Here is a 17999-nt window from a genome sequence, read left to right as displayed (position 1 = left end):
AAAGGGCTGGTGTACGTGTTGTTGTTGTGGGTTTGTTGTTGCACATTCCAGGATATCAGTATTTTAACAGGTTCTAAGTGCCTTTCTATCGTAGCTTATGTTTTTCCTCCTCTTGGCTCCATTGCTGTTAGCATAGAGTTTAAAAAAAAAAAAGAGATAAGCTAATGACTATAACAATATATTCCTCCATGTGAGAGGAAGTTTATAAAGAAACAATAAAAGTGAGTTGCAAAGATGGTTTCTGTCTTGGCTATGCCACGAGTGGAGCCTCCCTGCTTGAGAACTCTGACCAACCGTCTTATGCCTGGCCTGGGTCTCCTACCCCTAGCAGGGAGCACCCAGAGACCCCATTCCAGGGCTTCCTTCCAACCCTGCGGCTGCCACTACTGCCAGGTCTACTGCTGGGAGCTGGGAGGGGGCAAGTGCTGAGGGAGCAGAGAGAAGATTCTGGATAAGTATCATGGGTTCAGGTCCTCACCCTGCCACTACCTGCTGTGACTTTGGTGAGCGAAGCCTTCGTTCTGAGGGAGACACAACTCCCTGGCCTCGGTCCAATGAGAGTCTGGTGAAGGCTTCTCTTTCCTGGCGGCACTGGAACATTCCACCCAGATTCCAGAGATGCTAGCGTGAAACCCTGCTCAGGGAGAAGCGGCCTGTGGCAGAGCCGGGGGTGCACGGCTCTGTACCTCCTGGGAAGGGTGAGGGAGACCTAAGGACACTGATGCTGCAGGAGGGGCCTGGCACCAGGAGGGCAGGACTGGCTGGAATCTGGATGTGTGCATTGAGAAATGCAGAAAGGACATTTATTACCAAACTATAAATTAAAGGAGGTGGGTAGGGTGCAGTGGGGCGAGCTGAGCGGTCACGTTTTGGGCATCTGCTCCTTCTCTCTGTTCTCCTGGGCCTGGATCCTGAGCTCCTCCTGCAGGCGCTCCCAGGCTCGGACCACCTGGGGAAGGAATTAGAACCAGGCAGGACAGTGAGTGGGATGGACCTCTGCCCTTCCCAGGCCCCGCACAGCAGCGGGCATGTCTAAGCTAACAGCTTGGGAAACACAAGTGCTTCCTTTATCAGTGCCCAGCACTCCCAGGGGGGACAGGGCCCAGGCACACCCTGCTGTCTATCAGCTAGTGGTCCTGTTCCCTCAAAGCCATGGCTGCTGGGAGGGCCACTGTCCGGGTGACACAGGGCCCAGGCAATTCAGCCCAAGCGGCTAGGCCCCATGGAGCTGAGGCAGCTGGAGGGAATGGCAGTTTAGGGGATACTCCCTGAGGCTAGGGCACCAAGGAAGGGCCCGGCACAACTTCCTGCCTGCCAAGTTCTGAACTGCCTAGAAATGAGGGGCCCCAGTGAGAAGAGGCCCCCTTGCGTGCCCTCCTCCCAGCATCGAAGAGCACCCACCTTGGACTGCAGGTAGAAGGAGCCACCCACGGACTTATCATTCACCTTGAATAGGTGTTCGTAGTTCTGCAGAGGAGGGGAGACGGTGAGAGGGTGTGCGGTGTCTGGGTTACAGAGGCAGGGGAAGCTGGGAAATGACAAAGAAGGAAAGCCAGAGGGTTCAACCCTGACGCCCCAAGTGTCCCCCTATGCAACCCCGGAAGCCACTGTCACTGCTAGGGGACAGAGAAGTGGACAGGTGCCCACAGGGGGAAGGAGTTCTGTGCCACTGCCTGCTTTGGGCCTAAAAATGGAGTGACAAGCAGCTCCCACTACTTGGGGTCCAAGCTGGCTGCAGCCACAGCCTCCACACCCGCCTCTTTCTGCCGGGCCACCTTCACTCCTCCTGATCCTGGTGGCCCGGCCCCTCAGCCCGCCATTCTGGTCTGCCCAGGCAAGACCCACCTCCGAGCCAGCCTGGCAGTCTCACCTTCTGGATCTCCTCAGGGCTCAGCTTGGAGACATTGAGAATCTGCTGGGCCTCCTGGAGGCTGAGGCCGGACAGGTTAGAAGCAGCTGCAGACTGGTGTCCAGCACGTCCTCGCGCATCAGCTGCCGCCCGGCTGGCTGTGTGGACACACTGGTGAGTGCTCAGCCCTCAGAGGCCCAAGGGTTCCCTTGAGCCTTCCACGTAGGCAGCACAGCCTGCCAGTTGGCATGGGAGAAGACACGCGCAGGAACGGGGTACACCCCTCTCCAGGAGTGGATATTTTGGGAGGGTGGGTTGGGAATTTTTGAAGTGAAGACTGAGCCCACTGGAGGACAGGGACAGGTTCTGGTCCCCAACCCTGGTACCTGGTGCCAACCAAGACCATGAGATGGCCCTGTCCCTCCCCTCTCCCCTGACCCCTCATCCCAAGTGACAGCAAGTTGGGGAGCTTTAGGCTACAATGGGAAGCAGGACGAAGCTGTAAGGAGGAAGAGGTAATAACAGCTCAGGTGAGACCTGGCCGCCCACCAGTTACCTAGACGGCAAAGCAAGTGGCTCAGGTGACCTTTTCCATTTCAGTGACCCTAGAATCAGAAGCCACCAAACTTTTTCTTAAAGGGTCAAAGAATAAACGTTTTAGGCTTGGCAGAGCAATTAGAGTCTGTGTTGCAATTACGTGACTTTGTCTTGTAAGCAACCAGAGGGTAGGGCTGTGTTCCAGTAAAACTGTTTACAAAAACAGGTGGCCAGGTGAGCCAGCTTGCCACCTCCTGCCTCCACGTTCACGTCAACCAAGTTTCCCTTTCTTTTTTTTTTTTAAAGATTTTATTTATTTTTATTTATTTGACAGACGGAGATCACAAGTAGGCAGAGAGGCAGGCAGAGAGAGAGGAGGAAGCAGGCTCCCTGCTGAGCAGAGAGCCCGATGCAGGGCTCGATCCCAGGACCCTGAGATCACGACCTGAGCCGAAGGCAGAGGCTTTAACCCACTGAGCCACCCAGCCGCCCCCCAAGTTTCCCTTTCATGAGAATGTCCCAAAATCCAATGATGTCCCCCATCCCCGGGAAATGCCCCAGGCTGCTGAGGGCCCTGCATTCACTGTGGGCCCGTGGTGAGCGGCCACAGACGGGAAAATGTGACCTGGGCAGGAGCGGCCAGCACCCCCCCAGCCTTACCTGCAAACTCCTGCCGCAGCGCTCGTGCGAAGGCCCTGCCCACCACCTGCGCCCCCATCACAATGATCTGGGCCAGGTACCTGGCCTGTGGACAAAGCAGGGACCTGGTTAGCAGGCTGCATTCTAGAGATGGGACCCTGGAAAAGGCTTCCGAGTGACAAGGTCTCGGAGGTGATGAAGCACAGAGCAGCAGTCACAGGTGACTTGTTCCAAATACCCTGAGAAAGAGCCTCTGCTCTGGGTGGTTCAGGGGCTCACCGGACAGACGGCTGGGGGTGAACCCGAGGGAGTCCCCAGGGACAGACAGGAAGCCCCCCCGCCCCCCACCAACGGCCTTCACACAGGAGGGGAGGAGCTGAGGTGATGGGGCTGCAGGGCCCAGAGGCTGTGCCCAGACCATTAACTCGCCCTGCACGTCCCTTCTGAGCTCCCGAGACTGGCAGCTCCCACCTCTGTTCAACCAGCCGGGAGCCACCTCGGTTCCCAAGACTAGTGACCACCCTTCCAATCAACACAACAAAAGTGAACAAGACTCTCCACCTTCAAGCAGCAAAAAGCCCACGGGGGGGGGGGGCAGGGTATGAGGCAAAGATACGGAGGGCCAGCCGCTGAGGGAGAACAGGACTGGCCACCAGCTCCTCCACTGGTTCAAGCCCGTGCAGACTCCGCTAAGCTCTGCTCAGCACCCGGCCTACAAGGATCCGCGGAAGCCAGCCGTGCCCTCGGAGCTCCTGCACACTGACCCCCCCATGGGGAAGCGTCTACACTGGCGCAGCACGGTTTTCTAACCCAGTACAGAAGAGTCTCATGAACCACGCCCAGGAGGACAGAAAGGCCATGGAAGAAAGCCTCAAGATGAGATGGAAACTCAGGGAAAAGATATCTCTCCTGGGCTGGATTTTGAGGGCAGATGGAATCACAAAGGGAGTATCGGGGCTTTCTAGGCAGTGGGACCAGGGCGAGCCCAACAGGAGAAAGTGTAAAGGTTGTCCTGGGAGCAACCCAGAGCACAGGGGACGTGTAAGGTCGTTAGAGGTTAAGGCTAAAAAGATGGCTGAGACAGGAAACTGTACAGACTGACTGAGAACAGAGATTACGTACAAACAGCACATGTGGAAATGGCCCTGGGCCCTGTGTGTGCGATGGCACAAAGCAGGGTGCGCGGAGGACCCAGAGAGCACTCACTGCAGGTCGACACTGTTCACGGGCACCCTCCTGTGGCTTCCCTTTCTCTTTTTTGCACTCCTCTGTCGTCAGATGTTGTCACTCAACAGGTATCAACCGAGCCTGGGTGCCAGTCACCGTATTCTATTTACTATGCTATTCAACGGCAAAATTCAAGACACCAAGGCACAGAGAGGTTTTATGATCAGCCTGAGGACATGGCTAGTCCTCAAGGGGAAGGTGGGTAGGAAACCCCAAACTGGCGCTGTTTGCCGTGGCATCTCCAGGCTGCCCACCCCACACAGGATCCTGCAGGGAGAGCACGTGAGCAACCTGACCAGGACCAAGAACCCAGCCCAAAGGCCAAAGAGGGGCTCGTCAGATTCCAGTGGAATCCAGACTCCCGAACTGGCCTGGTTTGGCTTCCAATGAACCTGCCCTTATGGGCGGAGTGGGATGTTGGTTCTGGGACGCTAGCAGTAATTAATAAATGGAAGTGGGGTTGGATTTCACAACTAAGTAGAAATTTCCTAAGCCCTGTATTTCACACCAGAAAGCAAAGCTCAGTGAGGACTCTTTAGTGATCAAAGGGAGGGGGCAGGGCCTCAGCCAGCTGTGCTGTGGGTGGCAAGACAAACACGGGGCACATTGCAGGTTGGGAAGTTGCCTAACATCTCCTTCCATGCCCAAAGCCCCTCCTGAGTGGGAGAGGAGGTTCCTGGATGGACTGCTGGTCCTGTCTGGGGCATGGAGAGAGTGACAGGCCCGTAGGTGGCTTCAGAGGGCTCCCTCGGCCTGCACACCCTTTAGGCCTCAGACCATCCGTTCATCTGCTGCCACACGCCCAAGGGCAGCCCCACAGCTGTGGCTGGTACTGCCCACTGACCTCTGCCCGGAGCAGTGGCTGCTGCTCAGTAATGAACGTTGAGAAGGTACTACTGAGAAGGTAGAGGAGCAGCTCCCCAGCCACAACGGCAGACTTCAGACCACTGCGGCCCAGTCACTCCCACTGCTGGAGCGCCACGGCTGCACAGTGGCTCGGGGGGGGCCTGCAGTTTCAGAGGCCATCCCGGCTGGCTAAGCGGGCTGCCTGGCTGGCCCGCTGAGGCCTCTCTAGGGGAGGAAGTATGGTGTGTGGTCATATAGGTGACCTCTGGAATCACCTGTGTGCAAATTCCAGCTGTGTGCCCGACACAAACTCTCAGGTTCCCTCAGCCTGTTTCCTCCCCTGTGAAATGTGCCCAACAATAAGGCTGTCAGGGATTCAATTAGATAATGCTTGTAAAGTGTCTGGCACAGAACCTGATGATATAGTAGGTGCTCAATAAACGTTGCTTTTCATCTATTACACTTCTTTGTTTCACAAAACTTAACAAAGGTCAGACACTATGGAGTAACAGCTTTTCCCAATGAGGCAACTCATTTGACATATCCGCTGATTCCTCAGGGGAGAAGGCTGCAAAAAACCAAGCTATGTGCCAAGGGCAGTGAGAAGCAGTGTGGAAGAGGAGGGAGAAGGCTGCTTTGGAGCTATAACCTGGACTCCTGGCTTGTTTTCTAGTTAGCTGTGTGGCCCTGGGCAAATTACCCAACCACTCAGAACCTCAGTTTTCTCATCTGCAAATTGGGGAAAATAATACCTTCCTCACAGGAGGGCTGCAAGTTCCTCAGGAGGCAATCCACGTAAAACCAACCAGGCAGTCATTGGCAGGTTCAAAGCAGCCCAACCTTAACCTTCACTTCTGAACGAGACCCTGCTGGTCTAGAGATCATCCGCTCATTCAGTGCCCGGCGCCAGCTGCGGATCAGCCATGCTCAGAGTTCTCTAGTGACAAGGAGTGAGGAAGACTGCCACTAGCTGAGGCCTCTCCTAGATAGTCCCAAAACATCCCATAGTCCACTGACACTTGGGCCTGAAGACCCTGGACAAGAACAACCAGCTGACACGGCATCCAACTCAGGACCAGAGCAGAAGAGCACAGGCAAGCACTGGGGGACATTTGGGAATGTGGCTTCTCATGTTAAGTGCATCAAGAAAGGAGCCTGGCTTTCAGAAAGACCCATGTGCAATGTTCCCTTCAAAGCCCAGTTCTAGGCTCTTGGGCCGGTGGGCAGAGACTGCCACCGAGCCTAACCTCCTTCTCAAGGATGCACTGAGGTAGGAAGGGGGCTTTGTTCACCCAGAGCCCCTGCAAACAGCCTCTGGCATCACAACTAGGCAGGAGAACAGTCAGGACCATGGTATGCCTGGGGCCCCCACCTATGGCTGGCACGGCAGCCCGACTGGCATTTGTATGAATATGACAACCAGCTCACCATGGGCAAAAACTCTATGCCCCCAGACAGGGTTTCCAAATTCCTGTTCCTACCGCTCCCTCTGCTGGAGGGCTTCCGCCACACAACTCTCCACAGCCACTGCCTACGAATTCAGTCCACTTCTTAGGCGGGCATCCTCAGCTCTAACTACAAACAACTTCTCTGGTTTTCTCTCCCCTCACCTCTCTCTGCCCTGCAGCCATACCACCTACTTTTAAATCAGCTCTTACTACTTTTACCCCGATGTCTCCCAATTCACACACAAGTCACTCTTCTCAAATATTCGGTGATGTTAGTGTATTCACAAACTCTGTAAATACACTAAAAAGTACAGTATCACTAGTTCCTGAACATTTTTATCACCCCCCCAACACCATACCCATTAACCTTGAATGCCCTCCCTACTACTCTCATACTGTCAAAACCCAACTTCCTCCAAGATGGTACCGCTCCCCACCCCAGTGAAACCATCTCAGAACACTATCTTATCCTATTACCACGCTGTCATATTTTACAGACTTGCCCAGTTCTCCCTTTAGGATACAAACTCCTCGAGAGCAACATTTTATCTGGCCCTTGAGGGTGGCTCAGAGTGACACGCAGGAATGCATGACAGGGACCCGGTTGAAGGCTTCATTGTAGGTCAAAAACATGTCAGCACTCGAATGACACCACTGGATGAAATGACCCTGGAGGAATCAAACTCCCTGGCATTCAGAGTCCTTCTCAGTGAAAAGGGAACAAGGACCATCAGAATTTCATAAGCATTAATGAGAGAACCCACATAAGGCCTCAGCTCAGGGCATGGCACCTGCAAGCTCTTAGAGTATCCTTACTACTGGTTAGGAAGTGGCTCCCCAAACCGACTGCTTCAATCACCTGGGGGGACTTCTAGAACCTCCGTGGACAGAACTAAGGACACTGCATTTTTAAAGGGTCCCCAGGTGACCTGTCGCAGCCAGTCCGGCCCAGGTCTCTGGACCGGTTCCGGGTGCCAATGGTACCGCAGAAACGCTCAGCTTTCGGTGTCGCGGGGCCTGGTCAAGCCCCGGGTGTGCTCCTTTCTTGGCAAAGTCTCAGAGCCCGTTTCGTCAGCTTTCAAAGAGGGACAGTAACAGGGCGATACCACCAACTGGCTGCGAGCCTGCGCAGGGACTCCCGGGCCAGGTCCCCGCGCGGGGGCTGTGCGCACATGGCGACCGCCTCTGCTGGGCATTTTCAGGCCGGCCAGGTCCGCCCTGCCTTCTGTGGCCCGCCGCAGTCCTCCCGGTGCGACGCCCCCGGACCCAATTCCCCCCGGGCACGTAGGCGGCGCGCCGCGCCCGCAGCCCGGCCGGAGCTCGCCGCCCCGGCCCCAGCCCCGAAACAGCCTCCCTGACCGCCCAGCAGGGTCCTACCCGAGGCTCACCATGGTGGCCGCTCCGCCTCGGAGTCGCAGGCTCCGGCTTCCTAGCCCCACCGCTCCAACTCAAGGGCGGCCGGCGGGTCAGAGGTCAAGGGAGAGAGCGCATGCGTGACGCCGTACTAGGCATGCGCACTGTTCCTCCCCAGGGGGCGGGGCGTGTGTACGATGTAACCAGTGGGCGGAGTCCGAGGCGGAGTCGGCCTCGGACTCCGGCTTAGAAGACGACCGGGGGCGGGCGATGGGCGGTCCCAGGACCCCAGGTGGCCGTCCTGTTTATCCGGCGGTGCTAGATGCGACAGAATGAATACATCTGTCAAATGCGGGCAAATGCGGGGCAATTTCTTCCCTTGTTTTGGCAAAATATTTCGTCCTAAAGGATATGCAATAAACATAAAACACCCCACGAACATGAGTAGGGTGCCGAAGTCTCACAAACATGTAAGAAAACCGAAAACTTCAAAAACGGTTTTCCTTCTAGGTTCCTTCTGTCTGGAAAGGACATCTCTTTCAAGTTCTTGCTCAAATGTCACCTCCTCAATGAGGCCCACCCCGCCCCCCACCAAGGCTACAACTCGCCCTGCACTGTGTTTTAGTAACGGCTTTGAGATAAAGTTCACTATTTCAGAGCGCACAATTCAGTTCTTCTTAGTGTACTCACAGAGTTGTGCAACCATCACCATTAGAACACCAGAACATTTTCATTAAACTCCCCCCCCAAAAAACTGCCCGCCCTTGCCTCCCCCAGCTCCAGGCGACCGCTAAGCTTTGTCCTGTCCTTTGGATTTGTTATTATTATTATTTTTTTAAGATTTTACTTGACAGAGAGCCAGAGATCATAAGGGGGTGTGAGGGGGAATGGCAGAGGGAGAAGGGGAAGCGGGCTCCCTGCTGGGCAGGGAGCCTGATGCAGGACTCCACCCCAGGACCCCAGGACCCCAGGATCATGACCCGAGTAGAAGGCCGATGCTTACCTGACTGAGCCACCCAGGTGCTCCTGGACAGGTCTGTTCTGAACAGCTCATGGAAGCGGAATTATACTGTATGTGACTTTTTGTGTCTGGCTCTCAGTCCCCTCTATTTTTTCCCCCCAAACTTCTTACTTATCACCTTCTTCCATATTATTACAATTCATTTATGTTCACTGTTTATAACCTGTTCCTTCCCACTAGAATGTAGATTCCTTTTCTCTTTTCTCCACTCCTGGACAGGTGGCTGGCAAAGGGAAGGTACTCAACACCTAACCCTAATGAAGGTTAAGTCAGGCTGCCTTGGACAATGTGTTGGACCACTGCCCTTTCCTCCAAATCTCCAAATTCTTTCCTCAGTGCAGTGACCGCCTTTTCTTTTGTCTGAAATGTTCTTCTTGTAGCTCTGTGGCCTTCGGGTTTCAATTCTCGGCTTAAAGGTTGCCTCTCAGACTCTGAGTACCCTGCTCTCCCTACATCTTGGCTGCTCCCTTTCCACATCTGTTCCCCCCTCCTTTTTTTTTTTCTTAATTAAGTAATCTCTATGCCTAACATGGCGCATGTTTAACTCACTACTCTGAGATCAAGAGTTGCATGCTCTACCAACTGAACCGGCCAGGTGGCTCTGTTTTGTCTTCTTTACGGCTTTCTTCACGATCTGCTTACTTGCACACAGTCTGGCTTCCCAGCACAGGAACACTAGAACAAGTACCTCGAGAGGCCTCGTCTCTCTTGTTCATTACTGTGTCTACCATCCACAGCACTGCCTACGTGCTGGATGAATGAACGAACTCGTAGCAGCAGAAAAGAACTCAGGAGCAAAGTGAAGCCTGGGACGAGGGGGAACCCAGAGCCAAATTCCCTCACCCATCCTTCTGCTCCCTTCCCCTTCCATCAGCCAAAAGACCACAGCAGCTCAAGAGGTCACCAGCTTCAAAAAGTTTAATTGCTGAAAACATCCAGGGTACACTCAGGCCAGTCCCTGAGGGGTTTACAGCCCCCTGAATTGGGCCCTCAGCTCTGTAATGCCCCTTTCTCCTGGTTTCAGACCTGAGGAGGAGGGCAACTGGTCCCTGGCCCCTGAGACTGGGGCTGCTCCAAATGGCCTGGCAGGGGGCCAGCCCCCAAGACTCCTGATGAGAAGTGGGGCAGCAGGCGAGAGAGGACAGCGTGTAACAACTGAAGGTGCTGGGTGAAGCCAGCCCAGGCTGGGACCAGCCCAGGGGCGTGCTACTGACCCCCACTACCACCCCCACGCCCACACCCCTGGCTCCCCATGCTAGCAGGCAGCTGAGGAGAAGCAGCCAGTCCCACAGAAAGCAGAGGTGCAGACAATCTACGGGGGCTGCAGTGGGGCCCAGAGGCCGGAGAAGTCCCCAAGACTCAAAGGAAGCCAGGGCTTTGGGATAAAGTGTGCCAGGGCCAAAAGGCCTCTCCCAGTTGGAGGGTGAGATTTGAGGCGTGCAGGGGGCACCACGCCAGGTGGTTCTAGGAGGTGGCAGCGACCGGTGAGGCTAGAGGTAGTGGTGGGCAGGCTAGTCCTGGGGAGATAAACCAAGGGGGTGCGGGGTGAGAGGTCTGGGGAAGGGTGGGGGGTGTCGGCTGCAAGGCGACGGAGGGAGGGAGGTGATGCCAAGGCTCTCTTCTCTACTCACCCACTCGTCCTCGTCCACACCTTCAAAGGAGTCCTGGGGGAGCGGATCCTCCCGGTTCCCTAGCTTGGCCACCATGGCATTCAGCAGCTAGGAGACCGGACAGGAGAAGAGTTGGGAAGGCAACAGGACAGGACTTCCAAGCCCAAAACACAGGACTTCACAGTGTGAACCCCGTCAAGATTGTGAAAAGAGCCATTTTCATCAGAGTCATTTCCTCTGACAAAGTGGATGTTTTCACAGAAAAAGAAACCTCATCCGGGATCAGGGAGCCAGAGGCAGATGGACACACAGCACTGGAGTCCCAGGGCAGCTGTCTCCACACACTGCCTCAGGCGCTCAAATGTGTGCCAGGGTCCCAAACACACCTGGGTCTCAAAGCCTTGGCTCTGTTTGGGTTGGGCCAGGCCGGATAGGGACCTCTTTCTGCCCTTCCCTGGCTTCCTGAGTCCCCTGCCCCATGGGTCAGGTGCAGAGCTCTGGAAGTTCTCCCCATCAAGCTGCCCAACTGAGTGAGGACTGGTCCCAGCCTGGGCTGGCTTCGCCCAGCACCTTCAGTTGTTACAGGCTGTCCTCTCTCACCTCCTGCCCCAGCTTGGGCTGGACTAGAGAACAAGAAGCCAGTCACCAGGTGTAGCCAGGACCCTGTGCGTGCCACACTGGCCAACTGTGTCCTGTGCCTACCTCTTCCTTCTTTTGCTGGTCCGACTTCTCTTCCAGGTAGAGCGCTGAGGGTGGGACCCGTCGGGCAGGAGCTTCACGGGGGGCCTGGCTCACTGGGGTGGGGGAGGGACAGGCATCGGACATCAGAGAATCCCCCCGGTGAGGACTGCTTGCCCAGCCCTTGAATCTTGGGGCAGAGACCCCAGAGGGGGCAACAACAGCTACTCCACTCTCTGTTCACAAGGCCCCTTGGGGTCACCTGGCAGTGTGCGTGTGTGCCTGTGTGCACGTGCGTGTGTTCCTGTCAGGGTTGGAAATGTGGTGGAAACACAGACCCTGTGCTCTGTCCTCAAAGGGCTCAGAGTCTGAGCCTGGAAATGCAAGCACCCCATCCTTGGGAATGTCAGGGGTTCCTGTGTCCCATCAGGGACAGGAGGACCTTGGACTTGGCCATTTGCCCCTTTCCCCAATCCCTACCCACTCCCCTGCTTCCCGCTCACCACCCCCCAGCTCCTCATCCTACCTGGGGTCATGCCAGGGGGCTGCAGACTGAGAAGCCGGAGCTGCCCATTGGCACCGCCCAGCCAGGCGCTGGCACTGAGCACCGGCTCCCAGCTCACGGCTGTGTCTGGGAAGACATCATCCTGGAAGAACTCTTTCTGTAGGGAAGGAGGAAGCGGCTACCCGCAAGCACCAACCAGAGGCCCAGGGCACACCAGCATCCCTTGGGAAGGTGTTAAGGTAAGACCCAGGACCCCCGGCTGGGCTTTCTGCCAGTTTCAGAATCTCAGCAGAGTAAGCGGTACAGGTGCCCCAAAGAGTAGTGAACTGGGACTGTTTGGTGACAGGGCCAGTCAGGCTCCAAAGCTCCTGACAGGGGTTGGGAAGGGGGACTAGGTGTTGGGTGCCAGGCCCCTAACCGCACCCTGACTCGGGGTAGCCGGAAAGCGACAGGCTCCAGGGAGGTCTGGCGAAGCCGCAGGCATCGGGCAAACTCTACTTCCCGCACGTCACACTCCGTCTTGGGCAGGAGGATGAAGCCCTGGGAGAACAGGGGAGTCTGAGCTGCCACCGGGGCCCTCCTGGAGCACCGGCACTGCAGCCTGTCCCCGCACCACAGCGTGCTGGCGGCGCTCAACTGCGAGCTCTCTGGGGGAAAGACACCCCGACGGGTAGCCCTGATGGCAACTTCACGCTACCGACAGAACCTGTTCAGTGCAGAGCTGGGGGGACGTGTGTGGTAGCCCCGGAGGGTGTCTCCACTGACAGCTCCCACAGATATACTAAGTAAGCCTGGCAGCACAAAATCAGCTGTAAGATCAGCTAAAATGAGTAAGAAATGATACACTGGATGTTTACTGCCGTGGTTTTTAATGTAATTTATTTGTAGGTTCATATAACTTAAGATTTTATGGATTAATTTTTAATAGCGGTAGAGTTTAACACCCAGCTCCAGAGAGCTGCCAGCCCGCCCTGGCCCAGTGACCTGCTGACCTCACAGGCCCCTGCACTTCCCCATCTGGCCAGTAGAGGGCGAGGGAGCCCAGTGTCCTCCAGAGAAAGGAGGACTAGGGAGTGCCCCTCACCTTGTGGGGGTCCGATGAGGTGAAGCTATTGCACTCCAGGAAGAAAGGAGCCTCCGGCAGCAGCTCATACAGGAACACGCGGGTGTCGCCCTAGGTCGCGGGGTGGTGAGAGGGAGGCGGCCAGCTCAAGCTGCCTTCCTCCCCACCGCTCACCTGTCCACCGCCCCCACCTGCATACCCCAGCCCACCTTGCCGGTGAGTAGCACCAGGCTGGTATCTGGGTCATAGCTGGGAAGCAGAGTAGAGGGAGCCACGTCCAACCCCAGGACGGCCAAAGGACCACCGGCCAGGGCCTCGGTGGGGTACAGAAGCAGCTGGCGCTCACTTCGGCTGCAACGGAGATCCGGGGAACAGAAGCAGGTCCTTAGAACTGCAGAGGCCTAGATCAGGGCAAGGACTCTGACAAGCACCCTGGTCAGGCTGGGGACCCAGAGGGCTTTGGAGCCTGAAGGGGCTCTGTCCATTCTCTTTCCTGATCCAGTTCTCAGAACTACCAGCCCAGAGTCATGCCACAGCCTCATCCTTGACCGCTACTCACTCTGTTGCCCCTGACCCTTCTCGGCACAGTCCTTACACTGCACTGTTTCCTGGCCACCATGACCTGTAGTCTGGACTTATCTCCCCACACTCAGCTTCTCATCCTCTGCTCCGGCCTGACTGGTCAGCTTCCTGGCTTTTCCATCCAGACTTGAATGCCCTCTCCCCTGGGTTTCTGGGTACTAGCTCTTTTGTGGCTCAGTTCAGATGACATCTCCCTTAGGAGGCCCTCCCTGGTTCCTCCTCCCAAGTGCCAAATACCCATCCCTCGGACCTCTCTAGTAGGCTTGGTTTCTTCATGCTCTTTACCTGGTCCCCACCAGGCATGGGCTCCAGGCAGCAGCACGGGGTTCTTAACTTCTGGGTTCCCAGTTGACTCATTCTTCCTCCCCACCTCCCTCTTTCCCATGCATCCACCAATCTACCCACCAACCCACTGATACATCCAGCCATCTTTCCATCCATCCAATCAGTGAATAGCAGGGACAGTTTTTGATGCCTAATACACGTATGGGCATCTGGGGAAGGAGGACACAATTAGCTAGGGATGGTGGTCCCCGAGTCCTTACCTGTCAAAACCAGACACCAGCAGACAGTGACCATCACACGCCCAGACCACGCGGGCTCCACGGGCTCCCTCGGGCCCTGGGCCTTCCTGGTGGGATATAGCACGTGAAGACCAACAGCCATCCCTTGGGCAGGTCTGGAGGCTGCCCCCAGTGTACCCTGCTCACCTGCAGGGGCTCAGGACCACCCCGGGGCTCATAGACCCGCAAGTACCCGTCCTTGCAGACAGTGGCCAGATGTCGTCCGTCGGGACTCCAAGCCAGGCTAAAGATCTGGAGGCAGGTGCAGACAGATGTGAGAGGCAGCTCTGCACATGTGGCTGGGTCCCTGCCCACGCATGTCCTACCTGGTCCCGGTGGCCCTGCAGCTTCAGCCGCTCGGCTCCCGCCTGAAGGTCCCAGATCCGAATGGTAAGGTCATAGGAAGAGGAGGCCAGCACGTCAGCGGCCAGGGGGTGGAAGCGCAGAGAGTAGATCTTCTCTGTGTGGCCTTGGGGAGAGGCATGGGGGAATGCTGAGCCCCTCAGGAGTCGCCGCCCGTCTCCCAGCCCACACCCTGGGCCCAGCTGACCTGTGAGCACAGCCTCAGGTGTCGTGAGCACCTCCTGCAGGCCCTCTGGGGGCACCCGCCACAGTCGGATCCTGGCGTCCTCCCCACCTGCCGAATGCAGGCTCATCACTGCTGTGCCCAACACCTCTGGGTTGTGTGCCCTCGTTCAGAACCCCGAACCCTCCCTCAAACCTAGCACCCAGCCTCCTTACCCACAGCGAGGCGGTAGGGGTCAAAGGGGTCCCAAGCCAGATCTGTCACAGCTGCCCCATTCTGCAGCGTGGGCAGTGCTGTGTCGGGCAGGCGGCCAGGCTTCTGCAGCTGTGGGAGGCAGCGCCCAGGCACGTAAACAGGCGGGGAGCTCAGTCCCCAGGGCTGCACGGCAAGCTGCGTGCCTGCGCCCCCACCCTCTGCAGCCAATGCCCCACTGCTGGGTGCCCCAAGCTCTCTGCCTCAGCCATCTTCAGCTGAGCCCCAGTACCATGAGGTCCCAGAAAGTGAGGGGGGCAGTGTGGATCGGAGGTAAGAGCTCGGGCTTGGGGGCCAGGCAGCCTGGGTTCGAATCCCAGCTTACACGGCCGTGTGACCCGACAGGGCACCAAACCTCTCTGTGCCTCACTGCTCTCTCCCATCTGTAAAATGGGGAGAAGAGTGGTATCCCTGCAGGACAGGGATTTAAGGGGATGCAGTGTGAGTGCCCGGCACTGAGATTGGAGCTGGTGTGGGTACCCCATGCCCTTAGCTTCCTGCAGGGCCCTGGAGCACACGGTGGTGGGCGGGGTCCCTCACCTCCAGCACAGCCACTTGCCCGCCACTGCTGAGCAAGGGCACGGCCACGCGTAGACGGTTGGCACAGAATCCGTCACTCTCGCCGGGCGTGGTGAGGTTGAGCCCCTTGAGGTTGGTGATGTGGCTGTCTCGGTGCAGGACGGTGCCCTGAGCATGGCGGAACTTGGAACTGGGGCCTGGCAGGCGGCAGGGACAGAGTCACATGAGGACGCCCTGCCTGTCTGCTTGCCCTGAGTCCTGGCTGCCTGCTCCCCTCGCTGCGGGGCGCACGCCCCATGCCCCAGCCTCTGCCAACACAACCTGCCCAGAACTACGCCTGGAAACGGGACTTGCGAGCCCAGGACTCCAGGGAACATCCAGGCTGCCCTCTTCCTTGAGACTCACCTCATCCCACAGGGACAGGTGACCCCACCAGGAGGGGAGGTGAACATACACAGGTTTAGTTCCTGCCCAGACACACGTACCCAGCAGGCTCTGCAGGGACCTCTGGCTGGGGCTGGTGCCGATGCCACTGGAGCTAGAGAGCGAGGGCCCCAGGCTGGAGGGCGTGCAGGGTGAGGTCAGCGAGCTAAGAGGGGAGGAGAAGCCCTCCTGGGGGAGAAGCACCCTGGGTCAGCCAGCAGGCCCCAGTGTGTTGGCCAAAGCAGGATGGCGCTGGGGTCATCAGTCTGGGCCCCTCCTCCCGGCCGGTGGGACACTGTGTGGGCAGGAAGCCCCACTGTGGGGTGTTGGGTGGAGACACAAACACCCACACTGACCAGGGCTGGAGGTGACACAGGGCGAGCTAAGCTTCAGACTGTGCGGACAGAGGGTGGTAGCTGCCAGCTCCTAGCTTTGTAGGAGAACAGGCCAGTTGGGTTAAGATCTGCCAGGATTCCAAGAGAAGCCAGAAATCTGGATTTTCTGTGAAAGTCTTGCTTTTCATGTGTTTGCTCAATTTAGAGAACAGTGCGAAGGTCTTTATTTATGCTTCACGTGTTTCTCGCTCTTGCGCTTAACAGCTAAAAAAGGCTCAAAGACCATCAGGCGGCCCAACGTGCTTGCCAGCTTTGACTCAGGGGACCCACGGTGGCGGCAGGATGGGGAGGACGGGCGGACAGCCCAGGTACTCACGCTGGGGTCCGCATCACCCCCCGGGGTGTCTGCAGGCATGGCCGCAGCAGGCGGGGCTGCATCGGGGGCGGGCTCCGCAGGGGGCACCAGGCAGGAGGTGAAGCTGGGGTAGGGCCGGTGAGCTGGGTGGAGGCTCACCTTCTGCACCTGTGGGAAGAGGCTGGCGCTTGAGATGGGGGAATGGGACAGGTGTTTGAAGCCGGTGAACAGACAGCTGGACAGGACAGTGCAGTGGCCAGCCAGGCCGTGGCCCTACCTGCTGGTTGCTCCCAGCCCACCAGGCATGGGGGTCAGAGGCGGGCACGCAGCCTGCGGTGTCTGGGAACAGGTCCTCATGGAACTCCACAGCCTAGTAGTAGACAGGTACGTGGCCGGGGAGGTCCAGGCTGCCCAGGCCCTCCTGGCCCCTCACCCAGGGTAGCCCTCACCTTGCGAGGCACGTGGTAGCTGACAGGCACGATAGCCGTGTCGCTCAACTGCAAGACGCGGAGCACCTCGCAGCCCATGACGGCCAGCGCCCGCCGGGGCACGAGAGCCGCCCCCCCGCAGCACGTTCTCCAGGAGGCACTGGGTCACTGTGGGGGACACCACGGGAAGACAGTCAGGGAGGGTGGGAGAGAGGAGGGGGAGGACGGAGGAGAACAGGGCTTACCTGAGCTCAGTGCTGGCTGCTGGGGGGCTACCTCATAGCAGTACAACTGACTCTCGCCCTGAAACAAGCCCAGACTGAGTGCGGCCACTCGCGGTCAGGCCGCCTGCGCCAGGCCTCCTCCGCGGGCACCAGCTTCATACGCCGACCCAGCTCCCGCCCCCCAGCCCCCCCCCCCCCCCCCCCGCCCGCTCCCAAGCCCACAGCAGCACCCCGCCTTCAGTTGGCTTCACCGTGCACACTAAGAACAGGGCACAGTCCGGATTTAGAGTGCCTTGCCACGGGCTAACCCTGCTTGAGTGTTGGTCTTGTCCACAAAGCTGACATTTTCGGGTGTTACAGTCATCCCGATCTGAATGCCACTCAGCCTGACAGGGGTGCAGCCTGGGTCACACAGCTTAGGCTTCTTTCTGTCCCCAGTCTCCCAGGTGGCGGGCTAGGTCAAAGGTTGGGAAGGACCTGGCACGTGAGGGCACTACCCTTGGTGGGGGGCGCTGACAAGGACGGGCACTCCAGCGTCTTGCTCACCTTTCCTGCCAGGATCAGGAGCCCGGAGTCTGGGTCCAGCAGGGGCAGCAGAGACCTGAGGGAGAGAGGGCTAGTGGGCAGGATGTGGCCAGCCTCTGTCCCTGAGGGGCAGCTGGAGAACGGTCAGCCTCGTGACTCCAGATGGGGGCTCAGGCCGAGCACCATGCTGGCGGGGAGGGATGTGGCCCCTCTAGCTGTGTCCAGCCTGTCCCCTGGGACCCTCCACTTTCTCCCTGTGCTACCAACACACCGACGCTGAGCACATCCCCATGTCCCAGCGTTTCTTGCCCTGGGTTCCCCATCTGCCCACCTGCTTCACTCCAGGACTCATATGGACCCTGGGCATAGGGAAGCTGGGCCCCCCTTCTACACCTCAGTCCTGAGCTCCATCCCAGGCTCACCAGCTCCAAAAAGAGCCCACATGCACTCTGTCCCTGGGCTCCCATTGTGGCCAGCCCATGAATCAGGCC

The 17999-nt window shown here is 57.8% G+C and overlaps 2 protein-coding genes across 2 annotated transcripts; both read right to left on the bottom strand.

Moving 5' to 3' along the window:
* Positions 1-780: 780 nt before the first annotated feature.
* Positions 781-8043, bottom strand: LOC116863125 (mitochondrial import inner membrane translocase subunit TIM16). The gene is made up of 5 exons (XM_032850621.1): positions 7935-8043; positions 3047-3131; positions 1871-2007; positions 1402-1467; positions 781-949 (listed from the first exon to the last, which is right to left on the bottom strand). The coding sequence occupies exons 1-5, from the start codon at positions 7935-7937 to the stop codon at positions 863-865; spliced, it is 378 nt and encodes a 125-aa protein (XP_032706512.1). The 5' UTR covers positions 7938-8043; the 3' UTR covers positions 781-862.
* Positions 8044-9823: 1780 nt separating this feature from the next.
* On the bottom strand, positions 9824-17652 carry LOC116863124 (coronin-7-like; the record flags this gene model as incomplete). The annotated part of the gene is given in 20 exon segments (XM_032850620.1): positions 9824-10437; positions 10552-10638; positions 11233-11324; positions 11735-11870; positions 12137-12253; positions 12798-12887; positions 12986-13127; positions 13904-13989; positions 14069-14173; positions 14248-14390; positions 14472-14558; positions 14663-14771; positions 15240-15415; positions 15704-15830; positions 16353-16499; positions 16609-16701; positions 16781-16894; positions 16896-16927; positions 17005-17062; positions 17530-17652. Coding segments are annotated over 20 exon segments (2070 nt in total), but the record flags the coding sequence as incomplete, so codon positions are not given.
* Between the last annotated feature and the right edge of the window lie 347 nt (positions 17653-17999).

The sequence above is a fragment of the Lontra canadensis genome, unplaced genomic scaffold, assembly GCF_010015895.1.
Source record: "Lontra canadensis isolate GAN:19392208 unplaced genomic scaffold, GSC_riverotter_1.0 scaffold570, whole genome shotgun sequence".
NCBI lineage: Eukaryota > Metazoa > Chordata > Mammalia > Carnivora > Mustelidae > Lontra > Lontra canadensis.
This window is presented reverse-complemented; position numbering and strand designations above follow the sequence as displayed.